Here is an 18,679-nt window from a genome sequence, read left to right as displayed (position 1 = left end):
AATATTAGATTAGTTAACCTAAGGGTATAAATACATATTTACCCTTTAATAAAAAATTTTTGGTTATTTTCCTTTTTGAAAATCTATTTTTGTGAAAATAAACTAAAAATGATTATTTAAGATAATTTTTCTTTATTATATATATGATAGAATTATTGAAAAGAGTAAAAACCAATGGTAGGAAATATAGTAGTATAAAATATAATAGTATAAAATACATGCAACACCATTTTGTTTTATACAAAAATAACAGTATAAAAACATATGATGATACTTATTGGTTTTCATCGTATCATTTTCTTATAAATCGACTATTCTGTCTTTGTATTTGTTTCGTTAGTAGAATCACTAAGGTTGCAGTAAGAAAATGATAACAATTAAAAAGCTATATATTTTTTATATCGTGTCTTTGTAAAATGCTTTCAGCGATCGAATTACATAATACAGAAAGCTAAAATATAAATATGTACATGATGTTAGTGACAAAAAAAAATGTACATGATGTATTGTGACATGTTAAAGTTGACCCTTTTTGTAGGTTATTAATTTATTATGATAACGCCATGGTTGGTGCTCTTTGAGTAATGTGGAAGTCGCACCATCTTTAAATTCTTTTATCTTTTGATAGAGCAAAAAAAAAAACCCTCATATTTAATCGAGTATTACCCTAAATACGTGCATACGTAGATTCGTCTAATCCTATTTTCTACATGTCTAAGAGAATATTTTTGGCCTGATAACATGTTCTTGCTTCTTAAGTGTGACAACCCGTCCCACTTACTTATAACAACTCGTCATGTGGGAGTATTGGTAAAGGGTGAAGTTTTAGGTTTGAATAATGCCAAACGCACCAACAACATAATTATGGAGTCAGAAAAAACTCATAATGGAGGAGTTAGGGTCGGTGTCCTCCAGAAATGTGAGCCTGGAGTCCCAGTCAGTGGGACGGGTTGTCACATAAAAAGTCGACAGTTTCTGACAATCCGTCCCGCTCACTCGGAACCCGGCTCAAAACCCTGCAGGGCACCGACCCCAAGCCCTTCATTATGAGTCATCTTTAACCCCATAATTAGGTTGGTGGTGCGTTTGGTGTTACTCGAACCCAAGACCTCACTCTTTAACAACATTCCTACATGACGAGTTGTCACCAATTGATCCGCATGTTAATTGGTGACAACTCGTCGTGTGGGAGTGTTGTTATAGAGTGAGGCCTTGGGTTCGAGTAACACCAAGCGCACTAACAACTTAATTATGGAGGCAGAGATGACTCATAGTGGAAGAGTTGGAGTCGGTGCCCTGTAGAAACGTGAGCTGGATTCCAAGTGAGCGGGACGGATTGTCACATTAAAACTAGTTACCAAAACAAATGTGAACTCAGTATAGATGATAAGGTTTTATTTTCGATGGAATAAAACAAAGTAAGCATGATGGATAAGCAGTAAGAGGATAGAGCCTGCTAACGTATGGTAGAGAACGAAGAGGAGAAATGTGGGGTTATGTGGAGACACTCGTGACTACGGTGGTCTTTATTACAGACAATTACTTCTGATGTCTCACATTCTTTTTTTGTTTTCAACAAAACAATCTTTTAAACTGTTATGTATGGATATGGTAGATAAAAATGATAAGCGTTTAAGAAAATTTTAAAAGAGAGTTAGGAAGAAGTTACGGATAAAAGTTCGATAGGCGATTGGAGCAAAGGTACTACTACTAATCAATAAAAAAGAATCAATTGGCTTACGCAACTCCATTTTTTTCTATCCATCACGCGTTTTTCATGATTCAATGGTGGAGCCATGAAATCGACATTTTAACTTTATTTTCAAATTACGACAAATACATCATGCGTCACGTGTCACTTTAGTGTGCATCATTCGTGATATAGCACGTCCCACGTGTAAGAAATGCAAGCTTAAGTACTGTAGTTAACTAAAAAAAGTATGAGAAACCAAACTGAGCATCAGATGCCATGCTTCTTCTTATCATTACTATACTATCTTCTCTTTTGTTAATTATTCTGCTACAAAATTCTATTCGTGCTCGTGTGGAGTTTGTTATTTATTACCTTTTGGATTCAATTCAAACACCACTAAAACCACTGGAATCAAGCAGCACAAACAAACAAACAAAAACGCCATCAAAGTTAATTACTAGAAGTATTATTTATTTTACGGAAAATTCTCTAACATATCACTTTTTAAGTTTTTGTCGCATAAATATTTTCTAATGAAAAAAAAGACCAATTTTTTTTATTAAAAAATAAAATTACATTTATATCATATGATTAAATAAACTAAACTTAGGGTTTAGAGTTAAAGGATATGATTTTGAAGATATGGTTTCAATTTTTTTAAATAAAAATAAATATTAAATTTTCAAAATAAAAAAAAAGTTTTTTGATAGCTATTTGATAAAATTACCCTTATTTTATTGGTAAAATACTAGGATTAGTATTATTTATTTGACCAAGAAACTCTCTTTTTGTTTAGCAATACTACTTTAAATATAGAAGACCAAAGAACGTGTTATGTTTTGGACCAGCGGCTCGGACGTTGACGGCTTTACGCCATGTTCGACGAAGTATACGTCCCTTTATTATCTTATTTACATTAATCAGTTAGTTTCCATGCACAAATTTTCACATACGTCACGTAATACGCTATACAACACGTTTTTCTAGTTGCTGATTTATTCAATTAAAGAAAAGTCAATACTCGGGAAACGAGAAAGTCTCACCGACAGAGATTCTTGCTCAGAAACCATAGTTAATGCTCGTGAATCCAAGTTAGGCCCATTTAGGTCATGGGCTTAAAAATTGAACAAAGGCCCAGTCGTATCTGTCTCTCGGGTACAACCAAGCCCGATAACCCGACGAGCTCATCGAACCTTTTCTCCACCTTCATGTCATCTCTTTAAAAATAAAAATCATTCTGTTTCCCTCTGAAATCAGAAACCCTAGCTACTCTCTCTTCGCCGTCTCTTTATCGAATTCGATCGAACAATGGAGTGGAATCCGGAGACTCTCCAGAACCTCTCGCAGTGCTTCCTCCACACGCTCTCCCCGATCCCCGAGCCTCGCCGCGCCGCCGAGAGATTTCTCTCCGAAGCCGCCGATCTGCCAAACTACGGCTTAGTCGTGCTCCGTCTCATCGCGGAGCCTTCCGTCGAGGAGCAGACTCGCCACGCCGCCGCCGTCAACTTCAAGAACCATCTCCGCTCGCGGTGGCTCCCTTCCGCCGACTCCGGCGTCTCTCCGATCACACCTTCGGAGAAGGAGCAGATCAAGACGCTGATCGTCTCCCTCATGCTCTCCTCTTCCCCGAGAATCCAGAGCCAGCTCAGCGAAGCCCTAGCCGTCATCGGTAAGCACGATTTCCCGAGAAACTGGCCTGCGTTGCTCCCCGAGCTCGTCTCCAGCCTCCAGAAGGCTGCTCTCGCCGGGGATTACGCGGCCGTTAACGGTATTCTCGGGACTGCGAATTCGATTTTCAAGAACTTTAGGCATCAGTATAGAACCGATGAGCTGTTTCTTGATATTAAGTATTGCCTTGAGATTTTCGCTCCTCCGTTGCAAGAGATATTCGTTAAAACGGATTCGTTGATTGATTCCGCTGTGAGCTCTGGTGGATCGGCTGCGAACCTTAAGCCTTTATTTGAGTCTCAGAAGCTTTGCTGCAGGATATTTTTCTCGTTGAACTTCCAGGACTTGCCTGAGTTCTTCGAGGATAATATGGAGAAGTGGATGGGAGTGTTTAAGAAGTGTTTGTCCTCGAACTATCCCGCCTTGGAGAGCACAGAAGATGGTTTGACGCTTGTGGATGATCTTCGTGCAGCTGTTTGTGAGAACATTAACTTGTACATGGAGAAGTACGAAGAGGAGTTCCAAAAGTTTTTGGAGGGTTTTGCATCAGCCGTGTGGACGTTACTCAGGGATGTGTCGAAGTCTCCTAGTAGGGATCAGCTAGCTACTACTGCAATCAAGTTTTTGACCACTGTGAGCACGAGTGCGCACCATGCGTTGTTTGCTGGCGAGAATGTGATTAAGGAAATCTGCCAGAGCATTGTGATTCCTAATGTTTCTTTGAGGGATGAAGATGAAGAGCTTTTTGAGATGAACTATATTGAGTTTATCCGGAGGGACATGGAGGGAAGCGATGTGGACACTAGGAGGAGGATCGCGTGTGAGTTGCTTAAAGGACTTGCCACAAACTACAAAGGACAGGTGACAGAAGTGGTTTCTCATGAGATACAGAAGCTTTTGAGCTCCTTTTCATCTAATCCGGCTGTGCAATGGAAAGACAAGGACTGTGCAATTTACTTGGTCGTCTCGCTGGCTACGAAGAAGGCAGGGGGTACGTCTGTATCCACAGATCTTATTGATGTTCAAAGCTTCTTTGCAAGCATTATTCTCCCCGAGTTGCAAAGCCACGACGTCAACAGCTTTCCAATGCTGAAGGCAGGGTCTTTGAAGTTCTTAACGATGTTTCGCAGTCATCTACCAAAGCCCTTTGCAATGCAGTTGTTCCCGGAGCTGGTCCGGTTCCTTAAAGCAGAGTCGAACGTGGTGCACTCATATGCTGCTAGCTGCATAGAGAAGCTCTTGCTAGTAAAGGAGGAAGGTGGAAGGAGCAGGTATGTCGCTGGTGATATAAGCCCGTTTTTGCTGCAGTTGATGACGAATCTGTTTGATGCACTGAAGTTTCCTGAATCTGAGGAGAATCAATATATTATGAAGTGTATAATGCGGGTCCTCGGTGTTGCTGAAATCAGTGGTGAGGTTGCTGGACCTTGCATCGGTGGCTTGACCTCTGTTCTTAGTGAAGTTTGCAAAAACCCGAAGAATCCTACGTTTAATCACTACATCTTTGAGTCTGTGGCTGTACTTGTTCGTAGGGCATGTGAACGTGATATCTCTCTTATATCTGCATTTGAAACGAGTCTCTTCCCAAGCCTGCAGATGATTTTGGTCAATGACATAGCAGAGTTCTTGCCTTACGCGTTTCAGCTGCTAGCTCAGCTTGTTGAGCTGAACAGACCGCCTCTCTCCCCGAACTACATGCAGATCTTCTTGCTGCTCCTGTCGCCTGAGTCTTGGAAGAGAAGCGGCAATGTTCCAGCTCTAGTGCGTTTGCTCCAGGCTTTCCTGCAGAAAGCACCTCATGAGGTCACTCAAGAGAATCGGTTGAGTCAAGTGCTGGGAATATTTGAGAAACTGGTTGCAGCTCCTAGCACGGATGAGCAAGGATTTTATGTGCTCAATACTGTGATCGAGTATCTCGACTACGGTGCCATTGCTCCGTACATGACGGGCGTATGGAGTGCTCTGTTCACACGTCTTCAGAACAAGAAGACTATTAAGTTCCAGAAATCGCTAGTGGTATTCATGTCCCTCTTCTTGGTGAAGCACGGACATGCTCATCTAGTCGACACTATGAATACTGTTCAGCCCAACATTTTCACCACCATCGTGCAGCAATTCTGGATTCCAAACGTTAAGCTGATCATGGGAAGTGTCGAGGTAAAGCTAACTGCAGTTGCCGCAACGAGACTCATATGTGAGACTCCAGACCTTCTTCATCCAGCAGCTTCTAAGATCTGGGGAGCTATGCTGGACAGCATAGTGACGCTTGTTTCAAGGCCTGAGCAGGAAAGAGCCGTTGAAGAACCTGAAATGCCAGACGTCTTGGAGAATGTTGGATACACAGCTGCCTTTGTGAGTCTTCACAATGCTGGGAGAAGAGAAGCGGATCCTCTTCCAGACATTAGAGATCCGAAGCAGTTCGTGGTTGCTTCTTTGGCCAGGCTTTCTGCTGCTTCTCCTGGTAGATACCCGCAGATAATTGGTGAGAATCTCGAAAAAGCTAACCAGGCAGCTTTGCTTCAGCTCTGCAGCGCTTACAACTCCATAATCGTTTGAAAGTAAGTGGTCTGTTGTACTTTGAGATTGTTTTCAAGTCTGTGTAACTACTGTCTTCTTGGCTATTGATTTAGGATTAAATCTTGATGTTGGTGTGACTGTAACAGGAGAGATGAGTGTGAGGAGAAAGGAGGAGGAAAACACACAGCAACATTGCATTTGCGTCTTCGAAGAAAAGTGGCGGTATAAGCATTATCATTGTTTTCTTTTTGGGCCTTAAATCGGGAGTTTCATATCATTTGGACAAAGGGACAAGAGCATTATCATACAAAACATGAGTTTCTTTGTTTGGTTTTGGCAATTTTCATGGGGGGGTGTTGTTGTTTATCTATTGAATGGTGATGTTACTATATGTGTTTATGTGCATTCTGTTCTGTCGATGTCGTTGTCCCATCTTAAAATTTTACATCTAAAATCATGTTTCTGCAATATGGAAGAATAGTTTATTTGTGGGCTTATCAAATGGGCTTGTTATAAGAGCCTGACAGGTTCGACTGGGTGATGGATGGCCCGTAATTTAATTGAGGATATTCATTATGTAGAAGAAAATAATTTTTGTTTAGTTTGCGCATAGCAGAATAAGTATGCTTTTTCAAGATGATTAGTGGGGTATACTGTATAAAATTAGGAAAAGGAGAGAAAATGGGGGAACAAGAGGCTGTTAGGTCAGTGTTGGTGCTAATCATATGCACCTATGACCACTAGACTATGTCTAATTTTATTTAACGATAATCTCAATTGACAACACATGAATGCAATTTTTGGTATATAGAAACTAATAATATTATTATTATTAATCTTAGTTTACTTAGTTTGCAAACATTATTGTATAAAATCATTTGATGTGGACAAAAGTCTTGAAAATATCTCCATTTTTATTTCCAAAAACTTTATCGTTTTATACTTTAATTTGTGATATCCATAAAATATAGGCTGGATGTATAGTTCCCCCTGTTAACACCGTCGGCGATATCAATCATTGACATTTATTTTATTATTATTTCCGGCAAGCATTTATATTATTTATTTATGTTTTAGAGTGAGACCCATCCTGGCAGTGAGAACGGAGATGGTCTCAGATGATATGATCATGTGATTTATCATCTGGTCCCCTCGTTTTGTTATTTTCATCTTCCTTTTATAATACTAGGAAATGACATACTTTTCGATAATGTAAGAAAAATTACAATATGGACCACTCATTGTTAATACGCAATTACACAGTACTTAATAATAAATTCCTTCTGCTGCTCAAAAAAATAATAATAATAAATTCCTTCTTTAGACTTCTTTTTCAATTTTTTTTTAATTTATATGTGGCTTTGTGTGGATGATTGGCTAAAGTAAGATCCAATGAATCCACTCACACGTTGTGTTCAATAATTAGCTAGAGAACTAGCTAATATTGTCTGTTGTTTTACTTTCCTTTTGAACTTTTATTTCCGGTGATAAACCGTAGGTTTTCATATGTACTCCAAGTTAGTTAAGGATATAATATAGTTCAGTGATTTATCGTTTTGAAACGGATATTGTCCATCTTATTGTCCAAAATGTGTACCAAGAGTCTAACTAATAACTATCATAGCAGCAATAGGAACATATAGAAAAAGAAAGATAGAAATTGTTGGAACTATGAAAAAATGATTATTTTTTATCAAAATTTAATGAAGAACAAATTTGTTATATTTTTTCTACGATCAAATGAGAAAGAATAAATTTTTTTTTTTTTTATAAATGGTAACATTTCTTATGAATGTTAAAGTATGTAATGTTTCTCTTGATTTTTTTGGTATACAAATTTATTGATTATTAAGAGACGTTACAGTATAAAAATACCAGATTTCCTAAGAGCATGTTTATTGCAATAACCCTTAACTGGGTTCTTAGTCAAATTTTTAGTATTAAAATTAAGTTAAGAGTTTATGTTAAAATACACAGTTTTCATCTTCCAATGGTAGTTTCTTAAGTTAAAAGTTCTTAAAAAAAAAGTTTACAGGCAACTAACTTCAACATATCAAAACAACAGTGTCTGGAATATACAGACAATACTACTTAGGAAGCGTGGATAAGACTCATTCTTACATCAAAGTTCCTCATTCTTGTTAACTATTATCACGCTGTGCTTTCTCCCCTCAAGTTGGTAACAAAAACTCACAGAAATCTACTATCTCTGACAACATCAAGATCCAAAAGAGAGAACCTTTCAAGACCAAAATCAACAAAAACCTCAACATTGAAAGGTTCCGACATTACCTTTATGTAACTGAAGCATTGGCATTTTGGAATAGCTGTTCTCGTTAAACCATTTAGTCTCTAACCTTGGTTCTTCCTTCCCCAGTTTTAAGTACCTAAAGAAACCATATAAGAGTATAAGAGGACGGATATCTAACATATTTGTTGTGTTCAAACAAATATGATTTGAGTCAATAACAAAGCATTATGTTCAAGTTTGAATATTAAGTTATACAAGATGCTAACAAAAGAGAAGAAGAAGATAGTATCTAATACAAAGAACAAGAAGTACCTTGGGTCTGATACTGAACCAAGAGTTTGTGTCGCATAGTCACTTGAGGAATTGAAGGCACCGATAGAAACTTTGCAATCTCCACCACCAGCATAGAACACAGAGCACCAGGATCCAAAGAAAGTGCATTCATTTCTGAAAGAAAGATTATATTTCTCAACAATTTCCACTGTGACAGGCTCCAAACCAATGGATTAGGATCAAAGATAGAACATGGAACATGTTACAACAACCATCACAACTTAAAAAGATGTTGCTTACGAAGCAATAAGCATAGAAGAAACTCCCAAAAGCTGAAGCTTTTGCCTATTAACAGTCTGAAGAGACAAGAATCTGTCGATGTAGGAGACATCTAGGTAAAGAGTGTCGGAGAGAAGTTTGTACTCTTCAGTAACTTCAACTAACCAATCAACCAAAACTTCTCTCATATCAGGCGTTACATCTTTTTGCACCTTGTCTATACAATCAATCAAAGGCCTTGACTTTTCCTTCACCTGATTCAAAATTTTCAAACCAAAATCAATTATTTTACATAAGACCCAGATCGAATTTCGAAATCGAGATTGTGAATTGAGGAAGCCAACCTCTAATTGACGGAGATAGACGAAGATTCCGGTGACATAGGGAGCACACATCTGGGGATCGTCAGATCTAGTGTCGATGTCGGACTTTGATTCCTTTGGGACATTTTGATTTATTCTTGCACAAGTTGGGAAGCTCACCGAGGACGACTCTCTTCTTCTTCTTGCTGTGACACGTGCACCGTAAGAACCGTCTCTTGGCTCTCTTAATTAAAAGACGCCTTTTGTGTTTTTTTTTAAATTGTAATTAGTCTAAAAAACCTAGTTAAGATTCGGCAATAAACATGCTCTAATTACAAACGAAGAGCTTACTTCTTTGAATTTTTTTGTGTGCACCTCTAACTTCGTTGACCGATATTAAATGTTTTCCCCCTAACTTTTCTAAGAAGATGTGACCAATCCTTTTTGACACATGTGAGAGGTGCCTTTATTAGAATAAATGTAATAATAAACACAAACAAGTATACTTTGGAATCCCTTCACTTATGTAACAAAGGTAAACCTGTGTACACATCCGCTGCAGATATTCGATTTTATTAAAGTGTGTAATCATGGAGTCGCCGGAAGAAGATATGTTGAGGGAAAATCCTCACAAATGAAATATCAAAACATATTTTTATAAAAAACTCTGGAAATTTAAGACGGGAAAATGTTTTTTTTTTGTTTTACAACTTCTATATTTGTTTGCATATATTGTGTGTTTAATGTTAATTTCCCTATATGGAAAATATAATGCAATCCCTAATATGTGTTCAATAAGTGAATCAATATCATACATGATTCATTGCATTTGTATGAAACTAAACAAAAAATGAAAACCATATTTGCCGCATGTGTGTGAGATCACACTTTGGGTTGAGGTTTCAGAACATGTGCGTGCATTCAAAATAAATTGCATTACATCACTCGACAAGGAACATTATAAGAAGAAGAGCTAAAGAGCGATCTTTTGAAATGTGCATATGTCTCCTCGTACAAATTATTCTTTTAAATAAAAATCTCTATTATTTTCATTATATATTTATGTATCAGGAAATTTAACAAGCTGGTCGGAACATGCCAATAGATGTAGTGCTCTCCATGTGAGATTTCTGTTTGACAATATGTCATTATCTATATATATGTGTGCCTGTGATTGTAACACTGATTAACATCTAACACAATCACCCTTTCTCAAAAAAGAAAACATCTAACACAATCCTTTATTTTCATTCACTTATATATTAACATACGATTTCTTATAACGAAATATATATCACTACCACATTATATGTGTTATTTAGATATTCATCTCGATTAATTAATAACGATATTGAAACAAGAAAAAACTTGGTAATACTAAAAGTTCAAAAAAAACTTGGTAATATATGCGGCATGGGGGGGTTGGAGGTAAGTGTTTCTAATTTAATTATTTGACTAAACTATAGAAAGATTCCATAAGATATCCTAAGTTTTATCGGTCCACACACATGCACTAATATACTTGATCATTACAATATGTTTATACTCTACTACATATATATTGATGAAAGAAATAATATTTTGATCATAATGCCAATAAAAATGATCTGAAAATGTTTTTATGAAAAGATCGACGAGGCACTAATATATCGACCTTGTAGAGATATGCATCTTTATTTGATTTTATTATGAATAGTTGTGAAAACTGAAACCATAGCAAGAAAGCTTGAATCCAAGCGCATTCGTCTGATTTGTAAATTCACAAGTTGCATATTTTACAATTACACGAATCTAATCTCTAACTTATAGCCGAATAATTGGATCAGATCCGTTGTACAGATGGTAACAAAGATAACCATATTATAATTAAACCGAATTTTAATCTTGTTTTTGATACCTTTATTAGCGAGGTCCATGAGCTTTAGTGTTTTGGAGATTCCTTACGAGTTATGACCTTACACTTTTAGTGAAGGGAAGGGTCATTTCTCGCATACTAAATGATTGAAATAAAGTCAATTAGCTAATAAATATAGTTATGTGCTTACTCTGATCTGAAATACTAGTATATGTTTACAGTATACAACGTATATATATGTCATGCACAATATATGTGTAAAAGAATGCGTGGTAGACATCTTATGTAAAGTTTATTCAAATATGAGTCGAATAGTGAAAGATATTCAAGACCAGAACATGTAATGTCCAATTAACCTTTTAAGAACTTATAAAAATATATCAAAGTCGGTATTCTTAAGCAAAAAGATGATTAGGTTAATTTGTGCAACAGTATTCAAGATACTATAATAGATACGGCGTTGGAATCAAATCTCCTTTTCTTGATGTGTTGTTACCCTAAGCCAACCACACTTGATTCTCTTCTCTTTTACTGTTTGTTATATTTATTTTAAACAACAAATACTAAAAAGCCAATTAATTTCTGTTTAGTTATCGTATAAATTCATTTTCATTCATGGAAATTCAATTACAAAATGAGGTCATGACGTCATTTCCCCATAACTTCGCTTTATTAAAAAAAAACAACTCGATGACGATCTATTAGTTGACACTTGAGATATACATATCTACAACCCGAATATTCGTTATTCTTAGTTATTGATGTGGCGATTATGACTAAACGAATGATTAACTATAATTCTCAACAAATTAAACAGACTATTAAAAATAATATCATAACACAAATAATAGTTAAATATTGTGAAATTATTCCCATTGCACCACCAAGTAAGCAATTATATATAGAAAACATATATTATAATCATAATATTCCCATCCGTGCGTTGCCAACCACTTTGAATAATCATATTCCTAACCAACAATTTAAGGCAAACGGTCCTCAACTTTTATTGTTCGTTTTCTCTTTATACTAGGTTAAATTATTTTATGTATTAAATTATTTTATGTATTAAATATTTTTAAATATTTTTTGGGCTAATAAAATTAATTTATATGTTCGCACCAATTTAGTTATATATTTAATAGTTACTGACTTTTAATTATTTAATATATATTTATTATTTCATAATATGTAAAAATATTTAATACATAAAATAATTTATATATATAACAGTTTTAGTAATTTATAGCCGTTTGTAAAAATTCAAAATATAACATATACATAAAAATCTAAATTTTTACTATATGGTTATTGTGGTTGTTTAATTTATTTAATAGTTTAAAATTAAACAAATATGATAGAAGATACACTATTTTTTATCAAATCTTTATTATTCAAAATCATTAATTGTCATATCTACTTTAGCCACATTAGGCAATTCCGTAAATTATATTTAAAGAAATAATAAAACACATTAATGATGAATTTATTGTTAGTTTAATAAAAAGCTTATTATATAATTAGATGGACCAACATATTTTTCTAATGATTCTAAGAATCATTTTATCGATGACATGTGGCTATAAAAAGAAGTTGTAATGCTTCTCAAATAATATATAGGGGATTTCGGTATTATTTATTATCCGTAAAAAAGTAGCTTTCTGCGTTCGTTGAAGTATTTACAACTTGAGTAAATACTTATCGGGATAATAATGCAACACTAATATATGTATATTTGTTAAAATCAGTACTAACATCGAATATCTTATATATACCGATAGACATATATATGGTTGACGTAGTAGTTGCTAGGCTTGTAAAGTGTACATAGAAAACCGCCATAACCGCACTTGACTTGGTGCAACTATGTCATTAACAATGAATCATCCTGTCAAAATATGTTTAAGCTATTCCTGAAGAAATTTGTTGAGAAAATCCGTTAAATTTTCTATGTCATCAACAATTACCCTCCGTTTCATCTCATCGCTTAAGGTTTTTCACATATATATTAATTTTTTTTTTATTATACCCTCAATTAACAAATTGTTTTATTTGAATTTATTAATTAATAAGTTAAAATAGGAAACAATGGAAAAACTATATAAAACATATGCATTAAAATATAAAACGACATTTATAATGAAACATATTTTAAAGTTTACAATAACACTTTAGATGAAATGAAGTACTCTCTTATGATTTTGAAGGAAATATATTGTAAAAACAAACAAACATAACAGCGAATACCATTTTTTTGTCAAATTAGTTCTTAGAAGAAAGAAAAAGAAATAGTCTATACAATAATTGAAACCGAATATATAAAAAATATTTACATCCCCTCGAAACACTTATCTTTATTTCGTAATATTAAACGTTATCATTGGAATCGATGTGATACGTAATGCATAATGTTCCATGCAGATAAGAATAATTTGAAGAAGAAAATAGTGTCTACGTGAGCGACCTCGAGTTATCTTTTCAGAATCGATTGTATTTACTATTCTATTTGGTGTTAGTATCATAGAACAGAGATGTCTTTTGTAATCGAACTAAACAGGCATTTTCGTTAATCTACGCAAAACAAGAACTCATACTAAAAATCATTATCAGTTTTGGCTCGTTGCAGCGTGAAAGCACGAAGAAACAAAAAAAAAAAAGAGCGAGTGATAGAAATTCATTGAGAACTTTGACCAGAAACTGATCAAATAACACGTGAAAATAAATACAAAAAAAAACTGAGCACGCTTACCAACGCCTGCCCTTTGACCATAACGTTCATGGAATGGCAAAATCTCTCTGCCGCTACGTTCACGAGCCAACACGTTTGCCTGCCACGTCCCAGACACAAGCTATGAGAAAGTAACGTCTCCGTCATATCTTAACGGGAGCCGTAACGGGATCATACATTAAAAACCAGCCTTTGGCTTCACGCGCCTTATTATTATGGTGGTAACTCAAGAAGCTGCTAGTAGTATTGAGTATTGAGTGAGTAGTAAAGAGAGGAGATAACTAGATCTAAACTACTACATTTATTTATTACTACTAACCTACAACTTGGACAAGAACCTTGGTCTTTAATCAAACGTTCCAGACTCGCTCTTAACAATAATTGATCATACGTTTTTGTTGTGTGATCAATTATTGTTATTGAGATCATATACAACAATAATTGATCACACAACAAAAACGTATGATCAAATGAAAAAGAAAAAAAAAGTTAATAATAATTGATCATACGTTTCTTCCAACAAAGGCAAAACAGCAGGACGTTTGCGACGGAATATAAAAAACGACATGTAGTTTGGAAGGCAGAAGGAGCCGTTTCGTAACTGAAACTGAAAAGCCAAAGAGGAAAACCCGGAAAAGAAAAATTTAACTTAATTAAATGTTTTCTAAATAACCAAACACCAACAGTGTTCCTGTAATGAATTTATAATGTTCTGTAATGAATACAGACATAATAATAACCGTCGTGTCTCGTTAAAGAAAATAGAGTTTTTATTTTCTTTTTACTTTCTTCTTACCCTTCTTTGATGACTCTTGTCTTCTTCTTCTTGTGTGTTTCTCTGATGAGTTAGTTGCTTAGAGAGTGTGTTTTAATTTAGTTTTTGGTTTTATTTACTTCCTTCGATGGAGAGTGTTGTAGATGATCAGCTGTACATGGAGCTATGGAAAGCTTGTGCAGGGCCACTTGTGGAAGTTCCTCGTTATGATGAAAGAGTTTTCTACTTCCCTCAAGGTCACATGGAACAAGTAAAGCTTATGCTCAAACTCCAAAGTCTCTTCCTTCTTTCTCTTATTTCTCCAATCTCACAATCTCAAGACTTCTTGTTTTGCAGTTGGTAGCTTCGACTAATCAAAGAGTCGTTGATAAAGACATACCAGTTTTTAATCTTCCTCCAAAGATACTGTGTCGAGTTCTTAATGTCATGTTAAAAGCTGAACATGAAACAGATGAGGTTTACGCTCAGATCACATTACAACCTGAGGAAGATGTAAGTTTCTTTCACTAATGTGTGAGATTAATCAAACACACACAATCTTGATTTCAAATTTGTTTTTTTTTTTTTGCAGCAAAGTGAACCCACAAGCCTTGATCCACCTGTAACTGAACCTGCCAAACAAACTGTTGACTCCTTTGTTAAGATTCTAACAGCTTCTGATACAAGTACTCATGGTGGCTTCTCTGTTCTTCGTAAACACGCCACTGAGTGTCTTCCTTCACTTGTAAATGCTTTTTATCCTTCATCTCGGGTCCTGAGATTTTAGGTGCTATAGACAATTTCGTAAAAAAAAATTCTATATAAATTGAGAAGTTTATATAATTTTTTAATATAAAAATTTGAGAACTTACATATGTAAATTTTTCTAAAATTTTAGAAGTCACATTTTAATTTTGTACTACCTTATATAATTTTTTAAAATTTTTTAATATAAAAATTTGAGAACTTACATATGTAAATTTTTCTAAAATTTTATTACTCAGGACCGGCCATGATCTCCGTCTCTAGACTCTTGGCTTCTCTTTTGCTTAAATCTTTTGATTTTCTTAGGATATGACACAAGCTACACCAACTCAAGAACTGGTAGCTAGAGATCTCCACGGATATGAGTGGAGGTTTAAGCATATATTCAGAGGTAATCAAACTCTCTCTTTCTCTCAGAGTTTCTTTAGCTTAACGAGTCTAATGTGTTTGTCATTACATAGGACAACCGAGGAGACATTTACTTACAACTGGTTGGAGTACATTTGTAACTTCTAAAAGACTTGTAGCTGGAGATGCATTTGTGTTCTTAAGGTAGTTTTAAAAACCTCAGAGTAATACTTTGTGAGCTTCATAGTAAATCTTTATATATTATTATCTTGTTTCAAGGGGTCATCAAACTGGTGATCTACGAGTTGGAGTGAGACGTTTAGCTAAGCAACAAAGCACAATGCCTGCATCGGTTATCTCGAGTCAGAGTATGCATTTGGGAGTTCTTGCTACAGCTTCTCATGCTTTTAACACAACAACTATGTTTGTTGTCTTGTACAAGCCGAGGTAAATGTTTCAAGCTTTGGATTCCAGCTAGTAAAGGGATGGTAATAAAGCTTTGATATGTTCAGGATAAGTCAGTTCATAATAAGTGTGAACAAGTACATGGCTGCAATGAAGAAAGGATTTGGTATTGGTATGAGGTTTAGGATGAGGTTTGAAGGAGAAGAGTCTTCTGAGAGAATGTAACTTTCTCATTCCCTCTTTTTTTTTTGTTTCTTAGTCTTGTCTTCAGGGTCGGTCCTGAGCATAGACTAGTGAACCATTGGCCTATAACTTTTACTAAATTGTCTATATCCCCCGAAATCTCAGGATCGGCTCTGCTTGTCTTGATTGTTGTTGTTATTTAAACGTTTTGCTGAGTTTCTTCTTCAGATTTACGGGTACTATTGTTGGGACTGGAGATCTATCTCCACAATGGCCATCTTCAAAGTGGAGGTCCTTGCAGGTTCAGTGCATATGATTCATTCTCTAGAGATAACATATATTAATGATTCTTGAGAGTTTTAATATTTTTCTTGTTTACCTTTAGATCCAATGGGACGAGCCATCTACAGTTCAGAGACCAAACAAGGTCTCACCGTGGGAGATTGAGCCTTTCTTGCCGTCCACGCTAACTACATCACCTACTCAACCACACTCAAAGTCCAAGCGGTCAAGACCCATTGATTCATCAGTTTCAGGTATTACGTCTCGGTTTATGAATCTTGACCAGATCTTAGGTTAAACTTTCGTCTCCTGCATTGCAGAAATCACTGGGAGTCCTGTGGCTTCTAACTTCTTGAGCAGGTTCCCTAAGAGCCACGAGCCAAGTCCATCACTCAAACTGTTGTTTCAAGATCCATCAAGTGAAAGAAACTCGAACAAAACCGAGGCTCCAGCCACAAGTTGCTGTAGGTTATTCGGATTCGATCTCAAGAGCAAGCCTGCTTCAGCTCCAAACCCTCCTGACAAGCAGCAACTAATAAGCGTTGATTCAAATAACACTGGTTCTACCAAATGTCAAGATCCTAACTCATCGAAGGATCAGAAGCAGCAAACATCATCAACAAGAAGCCGAACCAAGGTAAATAACTTAAACCGTTAACTCTTTACTTGGTAATCAAGAAAGAGACAAACGTTTGAGTATGTTTGTTCTTTGAAAAGGTGCAAATGCAAGGAACAGCGGTGGGACGTGCGGTTGATTTAACGTTGTTGAGATCATACGATGAACTAATCAGTGAGTTAGAGAAAATGTTTGAGATTCAAGGAGAGCTTAGGTCTAAAGACAGATGGGCTATTGTGTTTACTGATGATGAAGGTGATATGATGCTTGTTGGAGACGATCCATGGGAGTACGTAGCTCTCTTGTCTCTCTCATTCTCCTAGGCCTCTAGTTTCTATGATTGTTCTTTTTGTAACATACACTCTTGAATGTGCAGTGAGTTCTGTAAGATGGCGAAGAAGTTGTTCATATATTCGAGTGATGAGGTCAAGAAAATGAGCTCGAAGTCATTGTTGGATGATGAATGTACGATGGTACAGCTTGAACCGGACCAGAGGACAGTTAAACTTTAATTACCACGAAGCTCTTGGGTTGGATTGTCTCATTGAGTCGCAAAGTTAGGTGGTTTGTTTTATAAGTTGAAGCCATTAGGTGGTTTGTTATATTTAACATAAAAGACTATAATACATTTGTCGTAAACTTGTAATGACTAATGATGTGTTAGAAGAATAAAATATGATGTGTTATTTAACATCATATTTTCTCTTTTCAAGAAAAAATAAAATGCTTTGAAATTGATCTGAATCTCATAAAAAGATGATATTTTGTATTTAAAATGTTGTTTAATCCGTATTTAATTGTTCTATTCATGTTGGATTGTATGATTAGTATTTGCTTGCTATGTTTTATAGTTTGTCTTGTCTTTTTTTTTTATCAACCAGTTTCTCTTGTCTTTTAAACCCTTCTAGTTCTTATTTGTGGATGTTATGATCGTTCTTAGGCCTAATTAAAATGATTATCATGGTAGTAATGTAGGCCTATATAAGGAGCCCATAACACTGTTCTACTCAGTTTGACTAGCTAGCCTATTTATAAAAACGTGGTCATTCCAAAAACATGCAAATTTGATAAATTTTGGTATGATAAATCATTTTTCATTAAATAATAATAATTGTATTTAAGAAGACAAATGTAAATAACCTGCTCCCTTAATCTTGTGTTCCGTGTAACAAAAGACCCACCTCTCTTTTTATTTGTTTTTCATTATATTATCGACTTTAATATTATAAAACCGTCACCTAAGACCACATTCGTCGTACTTTAGTGATTTTGTTATAAAAGTTAATCATCGTTCTGGTCTTTAGACTTGGCAAAAGCACACTAAGCTTGAGAGAGATCATAATAAGCTTGCTGTCGGTGGGAACGTTCACTGATGCATGAAACAACATTTGGGTCCAGCTCCGGCTATCTTTTCATCGTTAATCACAGATTCACAATAAAGTCATTTGTCGGCAGATAATTTTGACGTCAGCTCCATAGTCATAACTCATTCACTATATTATTTGTATACAATTAGTTTCAAACTCAAAAAAATTCTTTAATACAGTATCACAAGCACTATGTGATAAGTTGCATGAACAGGAGATGATTAAATGTTAATCACACATCATCGTTGATTAAACGAAAATATATTGGTCAAGACGGCAAAAAGATAGCTAGGATAGCTCTGTATAATTCAAAAAAAAAAAAAATGGCTGGAACATCAGTCCCATGCGCAAATTTTATCAATTGGGTTATAGTTATTATTACTATTCATTTTA

The 18,679-nt window shown here is 35.3% G+C and overlaps 3 protein-coding genes across 3 annotated transcripts; 2 read left to right on the top strand and 1 right to left on the bottom strand.

The window, feature by feature from the left end:
* Window positions 1-2,721: 2,721 nt before the first annotated feature.
* On the top strand, window positions 2,722-6,297 carry LOC106415379 (exportin-2). The gene is made up of 2 exons (XM_013856065.3): window positions 2,722-5,919; window positions 6,025-6,297. Exon 1 carries the CDS (start codon window positions 3,002-3,004, stop codon window positions 5,915-5,917), a length of 2,916 nt encoding a protein of 971 aa, XP_013711519.2. The 5' UTR covers window positions 2,722-3,001; the 3' UTR covers window positions 5,918-5,919; window positions 6,025-6,297.
* Window positions 6,298-7,804: 1,507 nt separating this feature from the next.
* LOC106413982 (putative cyclin-A3-1) lies at window positions 7,805-9,176 on the bottom strand. The gene is made up of 5 exons (XM_013854701.3): window positions 9,026-9,176; window positions 8,703-8,935; window positions 8,442-8,576; window positions 8,171-8,265; window positions 7,805-8,087 (listed from the first exon to the last, which is right to left on the bottom strand). The coding sequence occupies exons 1-5, from the start codon at window positions 9,074-9,076 to the stop codon at window positions 8,050-8,052; spliced, it is 552 nt and encodes a 183-aa protein (XP_013710155.2). The 5' UTR covers window positions 9,077-9,176; the 3' UTR covers window positions 7,805-8,049.
* A 5,127-nt stretch (window positions 9,177-14,303) lies between these two features.
* On the top strand, window positions 14,304-17,657 carry LOC106414365 (auxin response factor 11). The gene is made up of 12 exons (XM_013855032.3): window positions 14,304-14,591; window positions 14,678-14,833; window positions 14,913-15,065; window positions 15,392-15,476; window positions 15,547-15,637; window positions 15,713-15,880; window positions 15,946-16,059; window positions 16,250-16,322; window positions 16,407-16,557; window positions 16,624-16,940; window positions 17,021-17,208; window positions 17,296-17,657. The coding sequence occupies exons 1-12, from the start codon at window positions 14,469-14,471 to the stop codon at window positions 17,429-17,431; spliced, it is 1,755 nt and encodes a 584-aa protein (XP_013710486.2). The 5' UTR covers window positions 14,304-14,468; the 3' UTR covers window positions 17,432-17,657.
* The last annotated feature ends 1,022 nt before the right edge of the window (window positions 17,658-18,679 follow it).

The sequence above is a fragment of the Brassica napus genome, chromosome C4 (assembly GCF_020379485.1).
Source record: "Brassica napus cultivar Da-Ae chromosome C4, Da-Ae, whole genome shotgun sequence".
NCBI lineage: Eukaryota > Viridiplantae > Streptophyta > Magnoliopsida > Brassicales > Brassicaceae > Brassica > Brassica napus.
Note: the sequence above shows the minus strand (reverse complement) of the source record. Positions and strands in the feature narration are given on the sequence as shown.